The 15,505-nt window shown below is 33.5% G+C and overlaps 3 protein-coding genes across 3 annotated transcripts; 2 read left to right on the top strand and 1 right to left on the bottom strand.

Moving 5' to 3' along the window:
- Window positions 1-849: 849 nt before the first annotated feature.
- On the top strand, window positions 850-6,609 carry LOC137810316 (ERAD-associated E3 ubiquitin-protein ligase HRD1B). Its single transcript, XM_068611510.2, has 8 exons — window positions 850-1,023; window positions 1,301-1,839; window positions 2,139-2,315; window positions 2,598-2,747; window positions 2,832-3,034; window positions 3,704-3,848; window positions 5,429-5,693; window positions 6,061-6,609. Exons 2-8 carry the CDS (start codon window positions 1,310-1,312, stop codon window positions 6,214-6,216), a joined length of 1,626 nt encoding a protein of 541 aa, XP_068467611.2. The 5' UTR covers window positions 850-1,023; window positions 1,301-1,309; the 3' UTR covers window positions 6,217-6,609.
- Window positions 6,610-9,283: 2,674 nt separating this feature from the next.
- On the top strand, window positions 9,284-10,996 carry LOC137810318 (chalcone synthase 17). The gene is made up of 2 exons (XM_068611512.2): window positions 9,284-9,780; window positions 9,885-10,996. Exons 1-2 carry the CDS (start codon window positions 9,603-9,605, stop codon window positions 10,874-10,876), a joined length of 1,170 nt encoding a protein of 389 aa, XP_068467613.2. The 5' UTR covers window positions 9,284-9,602; the 3' UTR covers window positions 10,877-10,996.
- A 2,704-nt stretch (window positions 10,997-13,700) lies between these two features.
- On the bottom strand, window positions 13,701-15,276 carry LOC137810317 (chalcone synthase 17). Its single transcript, XM_068611511.2, has 2 exons — window positions 14,908-15,276; window positions 13,701-14,801 (listed from the first exon to the last, which is right to left on the bottom strand). The coding sequence occupies exons 1-2, from the start codon at window positions 15,083-15,085 to the stop codon at window positions 13,810-13,812; spliced, it is 1,170 nt and encodes a 389-aa protein (XP_068467612.2). The 5' UTR covers window positions 15,086-15,276; the 3' UTR covers window positions 13,701-13,809.
- Between the last annotated feature and the right edge of the window lie 229 nt (window positions 15,277-15,505).

Here is a 15,505-nt window from a genome sequence, read left to right as displayed (position 1 = left end):
AAACATTTGTAAAGCTAAAAGTGTAATTAAAAAACAATCATAAACTACAGATTTTTCAAAACCATAAAAATAGTTTATTTTGATAAAAAAAAAAAGAAGCTATTAACAAAATTTGAGCTTATTTCCGAAAAAAAAAATGATTTTGGATTTAAATATGTTGTTGAGTTTATGCAAAATCAATCTATTTTTATTTGGTTTCAATAAAGGTTACTATTTTTTACTCGTAATATAATTATTATTACAATTAAATAAGTTTTCTAGTTTGGTCAATTTGTTCAAAATTTATTTAAAAAATAACTAATCGTTTTTTCATTTAAAATAAAAACAAGTATTTTATTAAAAAATTGTGTATGATGCTAAAACAATTTATTAAAAAAATAATCGGGAACTACAATTTTTTCAAAATAATAAAAATTGCTTATTTTAAAAAAAGTCTATTTACAAAATTTGAGCTTATGTTCGAAAAAAACTATGCTAGATTTAAATATGTTTTGAGTTTACGTAAAATAAGTATATTTTGATTTTCTTCCTAGTAAGTTTATTTAATTTATTTATTTTTTAGATAAAAATCATTATTTTTTATCTCTAATCCCAACAATATAATGTCTTTAAAAAGGTTAATTTTTAAAATTTGTTATTTATTTATATTAATTAATTTTAAAGATCAAAACTAGTGATTTTATTGAAAAAATGATGGAGATTAAAACTTAATTCCACACTTTAATGATTTAAAATAAAAAAAATTGTTTAATAGAAGCACTAAAACGAATTTTTAACCTAAGGATTAAAAATAGTTAATGCAATAAAAAATTTAAAATCTACAAGAAGTGGACGTGGCGAAATGTGATTGGATAGCGTTACATCATTTTGTTCCAAGATTACTTCGTGACTTTTTTATTTAATATTTAATATTTAAGACAAAACTTGGAAGCTCTGTGGAAGAGCAAAAAGGAAGAATTTAGGAAGAAGAAGGAAGCGACGATTATTCTTGCCGTTTCAATTCAGACCCTTCAATCCCAATCGGTACCCTAGTTCTTCCTCTGCGATTCCATTTCCGTGTTTTCTTTTACTTTTGGCTCTAATTTTTTCAATTCTCCTTGATCTGATTCCAAGTTAGGGCTTATCTTTGATTGGGGTTTCATTTTCAACATGCTCTCTGTAAATTGTTTTAGCTTTGATGTTTGATTCTTCTGCTTCGTCCCAAATGCATTATATGTAGGGTAGATTAAATTAATTAGACGTGCAATTGATAACTGGGGTTTTCAGATGATGATTCAATTATTACATTGGCTTTATGCAGATAAAAATCATGAAGCTGAAAACATACGCTGGTCTTAGTTTCATTGCAACTCTGGCTATTATCTATCATGCATTTAACAGTAGGGGTCAGTTTTATCCGGCAATGGTGTATCTCTCAACTTCCAAGATCAGCTTGGTGCTTCTTCTCAACATGGGTTTGGTCCTAATGTGTATTCTATGGCAATTAACTAAGAAGATTTTCTTGGGTTCCCTCCGTGAGGCGGAGGTTGAGAGGCTAAACGAGCAATCGTGGAGGGAGGTCATGGAAATCCTATTTGCAATCACCATTTTTAGGCAAGACTTCTCTGTCACATTTCTTGCAATGGTCACGGCATTGTTGTTGATTAAGGCTTTGCATTGGTTGGCTCAAAAGAGAGTCGAGTACATCGAGACCACTCCTTCGGTGCCCATGTTGTCGCATGTTCGAATTGTGTCTTTTATGGGGTTCCTTCTTCTCTTAGATAGCCTTTTCTTATACAGTTCTTTGAAGCATTTGATAGAAACTTGGCAGGCTTCAGTTTCACTATTCTTTTGTTTCGAGTAAGTCTTCTTCTTCCTTTTTTGAGTTCTGCAGCTGAACTTCTAGTTGGATAAGTCATGAATTTGAGAATGCTGTTTATTTAGTTTTTTTATGTTTGACTTCGATTTGATTCAGTCATGCGTAAACCCGATTAGTCTATGTTGATATATGAAAGTTCCCATTTTGGTTAAATTCTCAAAAATCGAATTTCTTGTTGGACAAAGATAACTAAAGGATTGGTGAGAAGTCATATATATAGTTATCTTATAATGGTAAAAACTTGGGTATTCATCTGACTGATTATCTGTTTCTATCTCAGGTACATGATACTGGCAACCACCACTGTGTCAATTTTTGTAAAATATATTTTCTATGTTAGTGACATGCTTATGGAGGGACAATGGGAAAAGAAACCAGTCTTCACTTTTTATCTGGAACTCATTAGGGACTTGCTTCACTTGTCTATGTATATGTGCTTCTTTCTTGTAATTTTTGTGTAAGTGATCAATCAACTCTTTTATACATTTACAGGAGTCTTCATATGCATGCACTACACAAGTCACTAGTCATACTCTGTTTTTTTATGCCTCTCATTGACACTCATGCATTTAGAAACAGATTCAATCATATAGGACAATGATACTTATAGTTTCTGTTTCATTAACATGCATACATTTGATTTATTTGCTTTTCATGGTCATGCCATTTTGGTTAGATTATCCAATTAACTTTCACTGGTTATATTTTCTCCTGTACTAACATTTAGCTGATCTATTAGAAACTATGGTATTCCCTTGCACCTTATACGGGAGCTGTATGAGACGTTTAGGAACTTCAAAGTCCGTGTTGCAGATTACATACGTTATCGTAAAATCACTTCTAATATGAATGATCGATTTCCAGATGCAACCCCTGAAGAGCTTAATGCGTGAGTTATAAACTTGCTGTGGTATCTCTCTTATTATTTTAATATTTATGCATATTAAATATAATAGTTTAAATGGCTATGCAGAAGTGATGCAACCTGCATTATCTGTCGTGAAGAGATGACTACAGCCAAGAAACTTATATGTGGACATCTTTTTCATGTTCATTGTCTCCGATCATGGCTGGAGCGGCAGCATACATGCCCCACATGCAGAGCCTTGGTTGTACCACCAGAAAATGGAACAACTGTAGGGTCGCAAGGATCACAGGCAGATGGTCAACGGCAGGGTAATCATATGATAATCACTCACTATTGTTAAAAATTGTTTGTTAAACATTTTAGTGATGTACGTGAGGCCAGAAATGTACTGATCTTATTTCCAGAAGTACAGTGTCTTTGGAAACCAAAATGGAAAAGTAGAGTTGGAAGCATGATTCTGACTAATCAGCACCTTTTCCTTTTCCATCTGCATCCTCCAATGTATTTTTTTACAATCATTTTAATTTTACCGTTTACTTTTGTAATGTGTAATTTTTTTTATTCACCTGTAAAGATCCTCTCAATAGCCAACTTTTAAAACCCTGTTTTCTTTTAATTTTGTGTGGTTATGTTGCCTGCCTGAGTCCAATACAATTTAGACTATTTAAAATGAGTGTAATGGGTATATGTACACTATCTGTCAACCAATTAGAACTCATATTTAGTATGACTTTTAAAGTAGTTATTATCAAAGTAAAAAAAATGTATCATACACAGGTTTGTGATTGGATGATATTGAGATGGTGTAAAAACATTTTTCATTGTCAGTGCATTATATTTTCTTAAACATTTTTTTCTCTTTTGAATGTAATATTTGTAAGATTAAATAAGCATAGTAACACCTATAATTGTAAACATTGTGACTCTGCATATATGTTTGTGTATTATTTAATGTTGCTTATTTTCACCTTGAACAGGAACTGGGCCAGGCAGTGAAAGCACAGCTCAAAATGGGGCTTCGGATAATTTGAGTCGACATCAAGCCAGACTCCAAGCTGCTGCTGCTGCTGCTGCCATATATGAGAAGTCTTATGTCTACCCTTCTGGAAATTCTTTTGTATGGTATGGCATTTCTGCTTGGACAATTAGGCAATTTGTCATTTATGCTGTGTATCTTGCTCGTTATTAATATTATGAGGGGTTCTAGCAACACACTCTAAAACTTTCTAATGGTTAAAATTGTCGGAACTGCCAATTTATGAGTGGGGTTCATCAAATAAGATGTGGGATGCCCAAAACTGCATGATTTCCAATCAATTTCAACCAATAGTTGAGAGTGTGCTACATCTAGCAGAACCATTTCCTTCAATAGTTTTGTTGAACCCACACCAATGCCTTGTTGGGGGTGTAAAGCCACAAATTGCTCTCAGTCGTCAACTCCTCTTTGATATCCCTTTCTGAACCTATTGCTCTAAAATCCTCTTTGGGATCAGGAGTTCTAACTCTGTATTTCACATCTTACAAACCACTCAAAAACTATCCTAGTGGTTTCTCCCCAGTAGTTGACGAGCTTTCTGCCACCAATTCCTGAAAATATTGAATATATTCTTCTTCAAAACTTTTTTGATATAGTGATATACTTTTCTAAACTTTATCTTCCAAATCTGTAAACCTCCCCATTTCCAATTCTTTAGTTGTTTAACGTAAGAATTTGAACCAATTTATTGCATTCTCCTCCATACTAATGAAAGCCAATTGCATTTTCTTAGTTGGTTTGATCACACTTCAAAATATTTCATGAAAACCAGTTGTCACTTTTAGGCACTAAAAATTGTATATTAAGTTGTAAGGTAAATTAATTCCACTAAGAAGGAATGCTGGGCCTGAAATCTTTTAGGTGAACCATTCCTTGCATTGACCTAAGTGACTGCCCTGAATTATTACTTTGACAGGGCATGATAATGATGGTAATGCTTTTTATCATTTAATTTACCCCGATAGTAGGGAAAAAATGGTGGTTGTTATTTAGCTATTCTTTGAATGAGAGACTGGGACATGGACAACTTTGTTCTGCTTTGACAAGGCTACAGTTTGAGTACTTCCATACGAATTCTGATTTCTTTCAAAATTGTCCATGCTATCCCCAAAGTGACTAGCTTGAAGTGAGAGTAGAGAGTTCGTGAAAACTAGTTGAAGAAAACAAGAAAACGAATATAACTAAGACGAGTCTTCAATTTTATGTTCTAAAAAACGGACTATGGAGAACATGTTTGCCAAATAATTGGATAAAAAACTATTTCAAGAATGATAATCAATCATGCCCTTAATAGCTTGGTTTGTGCTTGAATCCAATTCAATATTGATCTGATTTTGGAAAATATAGACTCTAAAAATTGAGTTTCTGCTTTGAGATTGAGGTGTGATCTGTGCAATTATTGACTAAATGTGTTTGAAATATATTGCATCACTGGTATAAGAAATTGTATTTCCAGATCTGATTTGTTTAATTATCATATTGTTCTCTATGAAGTTTGTTGTATTACATTATTGTTCCTCGTAGTTCGTTTGCTATAAGATGACTGATTAACAAGACAAAGTACCCATTTTGTGATCTTATTCATATTTAGCTTCATTAAAAAAAATGATAATACTGAACTAGTCTAAAAATGTTAAATTGATAAGGCCTGTTCTTAAACTGACAGTTCTCCTGGGTACACTCTTCACCCTCCGGTGGCTGAATCTACTAATAGTAGTGGAGGGCAGACTTCTGGCGAACATACACAAAGTCAGTTTCTTACAGCTGGTGGACCAACAAATGAATCTTTTCCTCAAATGCAACATTTCCATTTTCTACCTTCCCAACCACCTGCAGCCCTTGTGAATTATGGAAAGGGGTTTGAAAATGATCCAAATATTCCAAGCTCTCATCTAGAAGCTCATAGAAAACTCCTTCAATGCCAGATTCAGGTATGATGCGTTCTCTTTTTTCTTTACCAGCACAGTAAGTGGTATGTCATCTTAGGTTTACCTAAATATAAAAGGTCACATTTGATAGTTATGGTGACCACCAAATGAATAGTCCCTTCTTCTGTATGCATACTAAATTCTGCTCCACCATAATGGGGGCCTTTACTGATATTATTGTTATAAATAACTTTCACAAAATACTGATATTGTAAGAACTGAGTAACAAATGAATGCATACAAATAGTTTGCATGCACATGATTTCGATCACTGTGTACTTAAATTGTTTGATATAAGATTAGGTTTTCATTATCTTAACGAAAGATGAAATTAGTAGTTGTAACACATATCCCCCCGTCCCCCCCACAGATTCTGCAAAATCAGCTTGAGATTCTGCAGAAGACAAGGTCTGACAGAAGTGTAGACGAGGGCACATCTTCATCAGATAGCAGAGGCAAGAGTATCGTTTGCTCATCTGGATCTGCTCGTGGTTATATTGAGGAGATTCAAGATGGAAAAGCATAAGTTGGCTGTTTATTTCTGGTTTATGCCAGGAGGAGACTGTCAAATGTAGATATAGGAAGAAGAGAACACAAAAATCACAGCATTGCTTTAATGTGACTGCCATTCGTGATGATACTAATCTTGTAAATGCTTAGTGCCCCTTAAAAATGATTTATTTTGGTTTATTTTCTTTTTCTTCTGTGGATTGTACGCTTATATTAGCTTTAAACAAACATACCTTTTGATCAGAAAGTTTGGATTTATTGTTTGAGGCATATCATTTCCCCTTTAAAGTGGGGGTGTCTCATCAATGTTTGAGGTTTATTCCAGAAGGGACAGACTTGTTTTACCGATGAAAATAAATGTTTCTAAAGCATTACACTTTTAGCCAATGAATGAAACTCAGTTATCAAATGTGTATTACTCGTATGTATTGGGTAAGGGTATATCTAGTTAAATACATGCTTATAATAAGTGTAGCACATAATCGGCACAATGTTCTGACTCTAGGCATAACAAAATTGTTTTTCGATTTGTTTTCCTAAGCTTGCATACACTACTATTGGGATGCTGCTAGATCTGACAACTAAATTCAATTTACATCTCTATACCTCCGAGGGACACTAGTGAATGATTTGAGTCCATAAAAACAACCGTTCACTTCAATTTTACAAGCACGCATAAGAACTTGTCTGTGCTATTGCTGTTTGAGCTAATGCTTATGATTGCAACTTCGTATTACAAATAAGTGACAAGGCTTCAAGAGTACGAATAAAAATAGGTTAAATAACTTGTTTTTGGTTGCTCAATACATGTTTACACTGCTTTATTAATCATGTTATTGATATGCAGTATTTATTGATTTTGTTGATGACAAATCTTTGTTAAAGAACTTGAGACACTGATGAGTTTTAGCGAGATATTTTCTAACTATCATGATAACTCTTTTGGTTGACTTAACTTTCACCATGACTATCCTTACTATAATTATTTCCATCAATACCTTATCATCATCGATGGGTCTTTAAATGGGAGATTCACGAGAAATATTTAACAATAATGAAATTTGAGTAAGTTAAATTCATATAAGAAATTGATATAAGACTATATTCAGCCATAATGAGATCTAAATTAAGTTAAATTCATATAAGAAATTAATATAAAACAATAAGTTGATGTATTTTGTTCCTTATATATTTTTTTATTCATTGTAAAACTTAGATTCACACTTAATTTTTAACACTAAAAACAATAAGCTTTAAAAGTTACTAAAAAACTAAGGTAATAGTTACTAGAAATAAGAGTAATATTGTAACATAGTAACATGGTAAAATAGCAAAATAGATATAAAAATCATATTTGAGTGGGAAATATGTTTAATAATATGACAAAATTCATAACGAAAATAAAAGTTACTTCATAGGATAAAAATGATATAAGTCCCTATTATAGATAAATAAGTCTTTTTAAAATAATATTTTACAATAATTAAAACCAAAATTTATGATATTATAGGGACAAAAAATGATTTCAAAAGGAGTGAAAACACCTAACTCTTTTTATATGAACCAAAGTCAAAATTAGTTCATTTTACTATACATCTATAACTTAAAAACAAAATGCATCTATATGTTTTAAAATTAAAAACAATTTAAATGTAAAATAAAATAAATAAATTTTAATACTTTTAATTTAGGGGTTGAAATTATTCTATATTATTATAATAAATAAAAGTCTTGAAAAGTATTATAACCCTAACAAAATACAGCAAACTAATAATTTCTCTCCCCTAATTTTTTGTTCTTATTACCATTTAGAACTTGTTCAAGCCCACATGTTACTTTGAGTTTGTTAAAATGTCACTTTGAGTTCCTTATTATCTTTATTACAACTTACTTTGCATCAGGATTTATTTAATAATCTTAAATTTAAGTATATGTTTTAAATATCTAAAAAAATCTTTAAAAAATTGCAAAATGTTTTCTCTGTAGACTAGTTGATCCACCACCGTATAACTTCATCTCAGTTCTTCGTGGCCGCCATTGATGTCTGCTTCTGAGTTTCAGAGACACGAGAAACACAAAATAGTGAATCAGTTTTAAATAATATTATCATATTATAAAATCCCAACTGAGTAAGTATACCAAACACTTTATCAAGACTTATTATTATTTTATTCTTGTAATCTGAAGTTTTCTTAGGTTATTTCCAATCCACTTTTATATATAAACTTTATAACTTAACAAATAAAAAACTCAAAATATTACTAAATAGGTCTCATAATAACCTATTTATATATTTAGTCAATATCAATTACTATTATTTCTATTTTTATTATTAGCAGAAACACCTATATTAAAGCTACTAAAAAAAATTATTAAATAAAAACTAACTTTAAAAATTAAAATAATTAGTTACTATATTAATTAAATTATAAATAATTTTATAAACTAAAAAATTATTAATATTCTATTATCAATAAAAATTTATAAAGTAATTTCTAAATTGATATGTTAGTTACTAAGATTTTAACTACTAACTACTTATCTTCTACATTAATTTTTATTCTCTTTTTTAGAGGCTAATTTATAATATAAAATATTAGTAACTAAAATTTTGATAACTAATTTAAATACCAATTTTAAAAACTATTTTATAATATTTTATTAATAATAAAAATTACATTAGATATCAATAATTTTTTAGTCTTTAAATTAATATATAATTTAGTCAACCCAATGAATAATTATTTATTATCTCTAAATTTAATTATTATTTAATAAATTTTTTATAATAACCATACATAAAATGACAAGACAAACTTGTGAGAAAAATCATCTTATTTGTTTGAATAAAATTCCAAATACGATATTCTTCACTCCGATAACTAACGTCCACCAACGTGCACAAACTGTGTATATATTTTAAAAATGGTTCTTTGGCAATGGGTAGGTAGCTCCATTAGGTTGACCGTTAAAGAAAGATATAATCACTTTGAATTTTATTTTAAATATTCAGTGGACACAATCTTATATGGGTTCACGGAACTTAATGTTGCTTCACACGACAAAACGAAGTAACCAAGTAGTTTTCATATACAATAAATAATAAGAAAACTTAGTGGTTTCTGATTTTATTTGCATTTCATTGTGGCCGTTCATATGACTTCAAATGCAACCTACCAACGTTGTTGCTTCCAATATCTTCCTGCGCTACCTCGTTGCGACTTAAGATGGCTTTCTTTTTGCACGTGATGCTCACCTACTCTTCTTCCCATCCACCCTGCATGCATATAAAATGCTAACTCCTCCAACATCTTCAAACACACAACTTCAGCAACCAAACCAAAGAACCCTCTCTACCATCTCAACATCACCACTTCATTACTTCTATTCAAGAAAACTGAGATGGTGAGTGTATCCGAGATTCGTCAGGCTCAAAGGGCAGAAGGCCCAGCAACCATCCTTGCCATTGGAACTGCAACCCCATCTAACTGTGTTGATCAGAGCACATATCCTGATTACTACTTCAGAATCACAAACAGTGAACACATGACCGACCTCAAAGAGAAGTTCCAGCGCATGTGTAAGTCCCTCTCATCTTTTGATATCTACCAAAGTCCAAAATTTAACAAGTTTACGATGTTGAATGAAGATGATTAACATTCATATTGGTTTACAATGTTTCAGGTGACAAGTCGATGATAAAGAAGAGATATATGCACCTGGACGAGGAGATACTGAAGGAGAATCCTAACATGTGTGCTTACATGGCACCTTCTTTGGATGCGAGGCAAGACATAGTTGTGGTAGAGGTACCAAAGCTAGGGAAAGAGGCTGCAGTCAAGGCCATAAAGGAGTGGGGGCAGCCAAAGTCAAAGATTACACACTTGATATTTTGCACCACTAGTGGCGTGGACATGCCTGGTGCTGATTACCAGCTCACAAAACTCTTGGGACTTCGACCCTATGTGAAGAGGTACATGATGTACCAACAAGGGTGCTTTGCAGGAGGCACGGTTCTTCGAATGGCCAAGGATTTGGCTGAGAACAACAAGGGTGCCCGTGTGCTTGTGGTGTGTTCTGAGATCACTGCAGTGACCTTCCGTGGGCCAAGTGACACCCACCTAGACAGTCTTGTGGGACAGGCATTGTTTGGAGATGGAGCAGCTGCAGTGATTGTTGGTTCTGACCCAATTCCACAGATTGAGAAGCCTTTGTTTGAGTTGGTTTGGACTGCACAGACCATTGCTCCAGACAGTGATGGTGCTATTGATGGCCACCTTCGTGAAGTTGGACTCACGTTTCACCTCCTTAAGGATGTTCCTGGGATTGTCTCAAAGAACATTGGAAAGGCACTTTTTGAGGCCTTCAACCCATTGAACATCTCTGATTACAACTCCATCTTCTGGATTGCACACCCTGGTGGACCTGCAATTCTGGACCAAGTTGAGCAAAAGTTGGGTCTGAAACCTGAAAAGATGAAGGCCACTAGAGATGTGCTTAGTGATTATGGGAACATGTCAAGTGCATGTGTGCTTTTCATCTTGGATGAGATGAGGAGGAAATCAGTTGAAAATGGACTTAAAACAACAGGTGAAGGACTTGAATGGGGTGTTTTGTTTGGTTTTGGACCTGGTCTTACCATCGAGACTGTTGTTCTCCACAGTGTTGCAGTCTAACACCCACACCGTACCCTATTCTATTGTTTTATTATGTACCAATTTTAAAACTTGTTGAAGGTTGTAATTTGCATTAAAATGATACACGTGGTTTAAAAAAATTGTTTGTTGACAAATAAATTGTTTGTTGACAAATAAATTGTTTTTTTATTTATTTAAATCTAGCAAAATAATAATAAGATAATTAGATATTTCAGATTTGGAAGATAACAAAAGAATACATGAGAACAAAGAGTTGCCTAAAAACAGTATTTGCAAAGTTATGAGAGTTGGGTAAAAAAATAGGATTTACATGTATGGGAGCAGCAAGATGTCATTAAAGAAATCGAAACTATGAGACTAAGAGATAAAACATTTAATGTATCGGGGAGGAACAAGATGTCATTAAAGAAATAGAAAATATGGAACTAAGGAACACTTGATTTTGGCTTATTGGTGATAAAAAAGAAGAAGGATAAAACACTTAAAACAAATACGGAAGAGAGGAGAACCAATGTCACAAATGAAAGTTAATACCATTAAATATATATAAGAGAATTAAGGGAAACAATAAATATATATCTAGGGACTTAATCCAAAATGAAGGGAAACATGTGCGAAAGCACAAAGAGCTCTAGCCCCAATGATTCAATTTTGCTTTCATTAAAAGAAATTTAGGGAAATTATGAAATATGAAATAATGGAGGGGTCCAATTCTTCTAAAATAATGAGATATTTTCAAGGGAAACAAATGCAACATTTTTAACACTCGTACCAAAAACCCCTTTGGTTTAAATGAATATAAGTCAATCTCATTAGTTTGAAGTTTGCATAAAATTATAGCCAAGGAGTTATCCTTCAAGTTAAAGGCAATTTTAAACAAGGTCATAATTCATCTCATGCAACTTTTATTGAGGGAGGAGGAAGGATACACAGCAGTGTGGTAGTTGCGTAATTATTAAAGTAGATTTTGAAAATGCATATAATACTGTAAGATGGGAATCTATCTAAGATATGATGAGACGATTATGATTGCAAGATACATTGATCAATTGGATGAAAGGGGTGTTGGGAATCAACAACCATTTCAATTATGGTCAATGAAAGTCCCACCACAAAATTTAAGCCTACAATTCTTATTCTTAATTGCAGCTGAAGGATTAAATGAGATAATTAGACAAAAAAATTAGGAGGAATATGTTAGAAGGGATAAAAATTGGAAAGAAGGATATATATTACAGTTGATGGCACAATTTTCATGGTAAAGGATGATTTTAAGAATATATTTTTTATCAAGGTTATTTTAAGATGTTTTGAACTTGCACTTAGGGTTAAAGATCAATTTTATGAATTATTTTTCAAATCATTTAAATTGTAGTCATATGAATATTCCATTTATATACTTGGGAATGGTTGTAGGGTGAAACCCTAGAAAAACAGGTCTATGGCAAGGGCTAGTTAATAAAATTAAGAATAGACTGAGGAGATGGAAAGGGAGAGTTTTGTCTTTTACAGGAAGGAAGAGTGAGTCTGTTAAAATCTGTAATCTCTTAACTACCATTATATTACATTTCCTTCTTCAAAATTCCAAAAAATACCAGGAATCGAATTAAAACCATAGAAAGGATTTTTCATAGGATTGAGTATATGATACCAAAAAGATAGTTTGGGTCAAGTGGGATGATGTATGCGAGCCAAAGGAAGGGGGTCTAGGAGTTAGAGACAAAATTATTTAATAAAGCACTATTAGCCAAATGGAAATGGAGGTTAGGATCTACGAACCATAATGGGCTTTGGAAAAGTATTCCAAAATTAAAATATGGCTTGTGGAGAAATTTGAATTAGTGTGGAAAAAAGGGCATAGTCATGATGGTGGAAAGACTTGAGAGAGGTGTGTGGAAAAATGGCATGTGGAATGGTTTGATAGAGTTAATATATTTTTTGGGAAGATAGATGGTGTGGAGAATTCTTCCTTATGCACAAATATCCTAGAATATATGGGGATGCAGTTGTCAAAAGTGCAACAATTAAGGAGGTTGGGAGATGGACAAGGAATAAATGAGAATGAAGTATACAATGGATAAGAGTTTGGTTTGAATGAGAAAAAGTATAATGCATAGAGTTTATCCAAGACATAAACAAACTCAACATTCACAAGGAAGGATGTGATGATTTGGTGTGGAAGGATGATGAGGTGGATGAGTACACAATAAAATCAGCATACAAAAAGTAAGTGAGAGTTTATATTGGGGAGTATAATGATTTTTTTTAAACTATTTTGGAGAACAAAGGCTCAACCATCTACACACCATATTGCTTGGAAAGTAATCATAGGTAGAATCCCAATATTGGAAAATCTAAGCAATAGAGGTGTCTAATAGTTGTAGTTTTTCTGTCAAATTAAAATTATTCCAATGTAAATCGTCTAACTAGTACTAGACCGTCTAACGTCAGAAAGATAATAGTATAATTGTTGTCAGATGACCCCAAATTATCCCCAACAAATATAATGAAAAGAACATATATAAAACAAAGTATGAAATATCATACAATATAATGGAAAATAATAAAAACAAAAGGTATTATTATATATTATTGCATGAAAGTCAAAACAAAAAAACATCATCATTCTAAGTGACTTTCCCTTTCAATCTTTGCATCTTGGAAGGTGGAGAGAAATCACTTCACGAATTCACTCTTCCTCATTTCGTTCGCATCCCTTATTTCAAACCATGAATATCTCCTTAAATTATTATAAATCCTTAAAAGAGACATAATTTTTTTAATACATATATCTTTTATTAATTTTGGAATCAATAAAATAAAAATTATACATTCTTAATTTTTATAATTATTATTCTCAATATTATAAATAAAATTTTCAAAAAATACATAAAAAAAGTTAAAAATAAAATCTGAATGCGGAAACAACATGGTAAGGCATGGTGTGAGTGTTATATTGCGACACTGTGGAGAACGACTGTTTCGATAGTAAGTCCGGGTCCAAAACCAAACAAAACACCCCATTCAAGTCCTTCACCTGTTGTTTTAAGTCCCTTTTCAGCTGATTTTCTCCTCATCTCATCCAAGATGAATAGCACACATGCACTTGACATGTTCCCATAATCACTCAGCACATCTCTAGTCGCCTTCATCTTTTCAGGTTTCAGACCCAACTTTTGCTCAACTTGGTCCAGAATTGCAGGTCCACCAGGGTGTGCGATCCAGAAGATGGAGTTGTAATCAGAGATGTTCAATGGGTTGAAGGCCTCAAAAAGTGCCTTTCCAATGTTCTTTGAGACAATCCCAGGAACATCCTTAAGGAGGTGAAACGTGAGTCCAACTTCACGAAGGTGGCCATCAATAGCACCATCACTGTCTGGAGCAATGGTCTGTGCAGTCCAAACCAGCTCAAACAAAGGCTTCTCAATCTGTGGAATTGGGTCAGAACCAACAATCACTGCAGCTGCTCCATCTCCAAACAATGCCTGTCCCACAAGACTGTCTAGGTGGGTGTCACTTGGCCCACGGAAAGTCACTGCAGTGATCTCAGAACACACCACAAGCACACGGGCACCCTTGTTGTTCTCAGCCAAATCCTTGGCCATTCGAAGAACCGTGCCTCCTGCAAAGCACCCTTGTTGGTACATCATGTACCTCTTCACATAGGGTCGAAGTCCCAAGAGTTTTGTGAGCTGGTAATCAGCACCAGGCATGTCCACGCCACTAGTGGTGCAAAATATCAAGTGTGTAATCTTTGACTTTGGCTGTCCCCACTCCTTTATGGCCTTCACTGCAGCCTCTTTCCCTAGCTTTGGTACCTCTACCACAACTATGTCTTGCCTCGCATCTAAAGAAGGTGCCATGTAAGCACACATGTTAGGATTCTCCTTCAGTATCTCCTCGTTGAGGTGCATATATCTCTTCTTTATCATCGACTTATCACCTGAAACATTGTAAACCAATATCAATGTTAATCATCACCTTCATTCAACATCATAAACTTGTTAGATTTCTGATTTTTGTAGATATGAGAAGATGAGAGGACTTACACATGCGCTGGAACTTCTCTTTGAGGTCGGTCATGTGCTCACTGTTTGTGATTCTGAAGTAGTAATCAGGATATGTGCTCTGATCAACACAGTTCGATGGGGTTGCAGTTCCAATGGCAAGGATGGTTGCTGGGCCTTCTGCCCTTTGAGCCTGGCGGATCTCGGATACACTCACCATCTCAGTTTTCTTGAATAGAAGTAATGAAGTGGTGATGTTTTCGATGGTAGAGAGGGTTGTTGGTTTGGTTGCTGAAGTTGTGTGTTTGAAGATGTTGGAGGAGTTAGCGTTTTATATGAATGGAAGAGTGGATAGGAAGTAGGGTGTGGGTGAGTATCACGTGCAAAAAGGAAAGCCATCTTAGTTGAAAACATTTTTATCAGTTTGGTGGCATGTTATAGAAGACCATCTCAGCCACCGTATAACTCATTGGTCATTGGTGATATTTTATGCATCTCTATACCCTATTAAATTAGTCTATCAGAGCTATTTGGTTGGATCTTTTTGTGTGTTTGTGATGTTTGAGTCAACCTTGGTAGCGCAGCAAGAAAAGTATAGCTCTTGTGGTGGTAGGTAGCATCTTAAATTACATCAACGGCC

This window comes from Phaseolus vulgaris, chromosome 2 (genome assembly GCF_051622355.1).
Source record: "Phaseolus vulgaris cultivar YP4 chromosome 2, ASM5162235v1, whole genome shotgun sequence".
NCBI classification, from domain to species: domain Eukaryota; kingdom Viridiplantae; phylum Streptophyta; class Magnoliopsida; order Fabales; family Fabaceae; genus Phaseolus; species Phaseolus vulgaris.
This window is presented reverse-complemented; position numbering and strand designations above follow the sequence as displayed.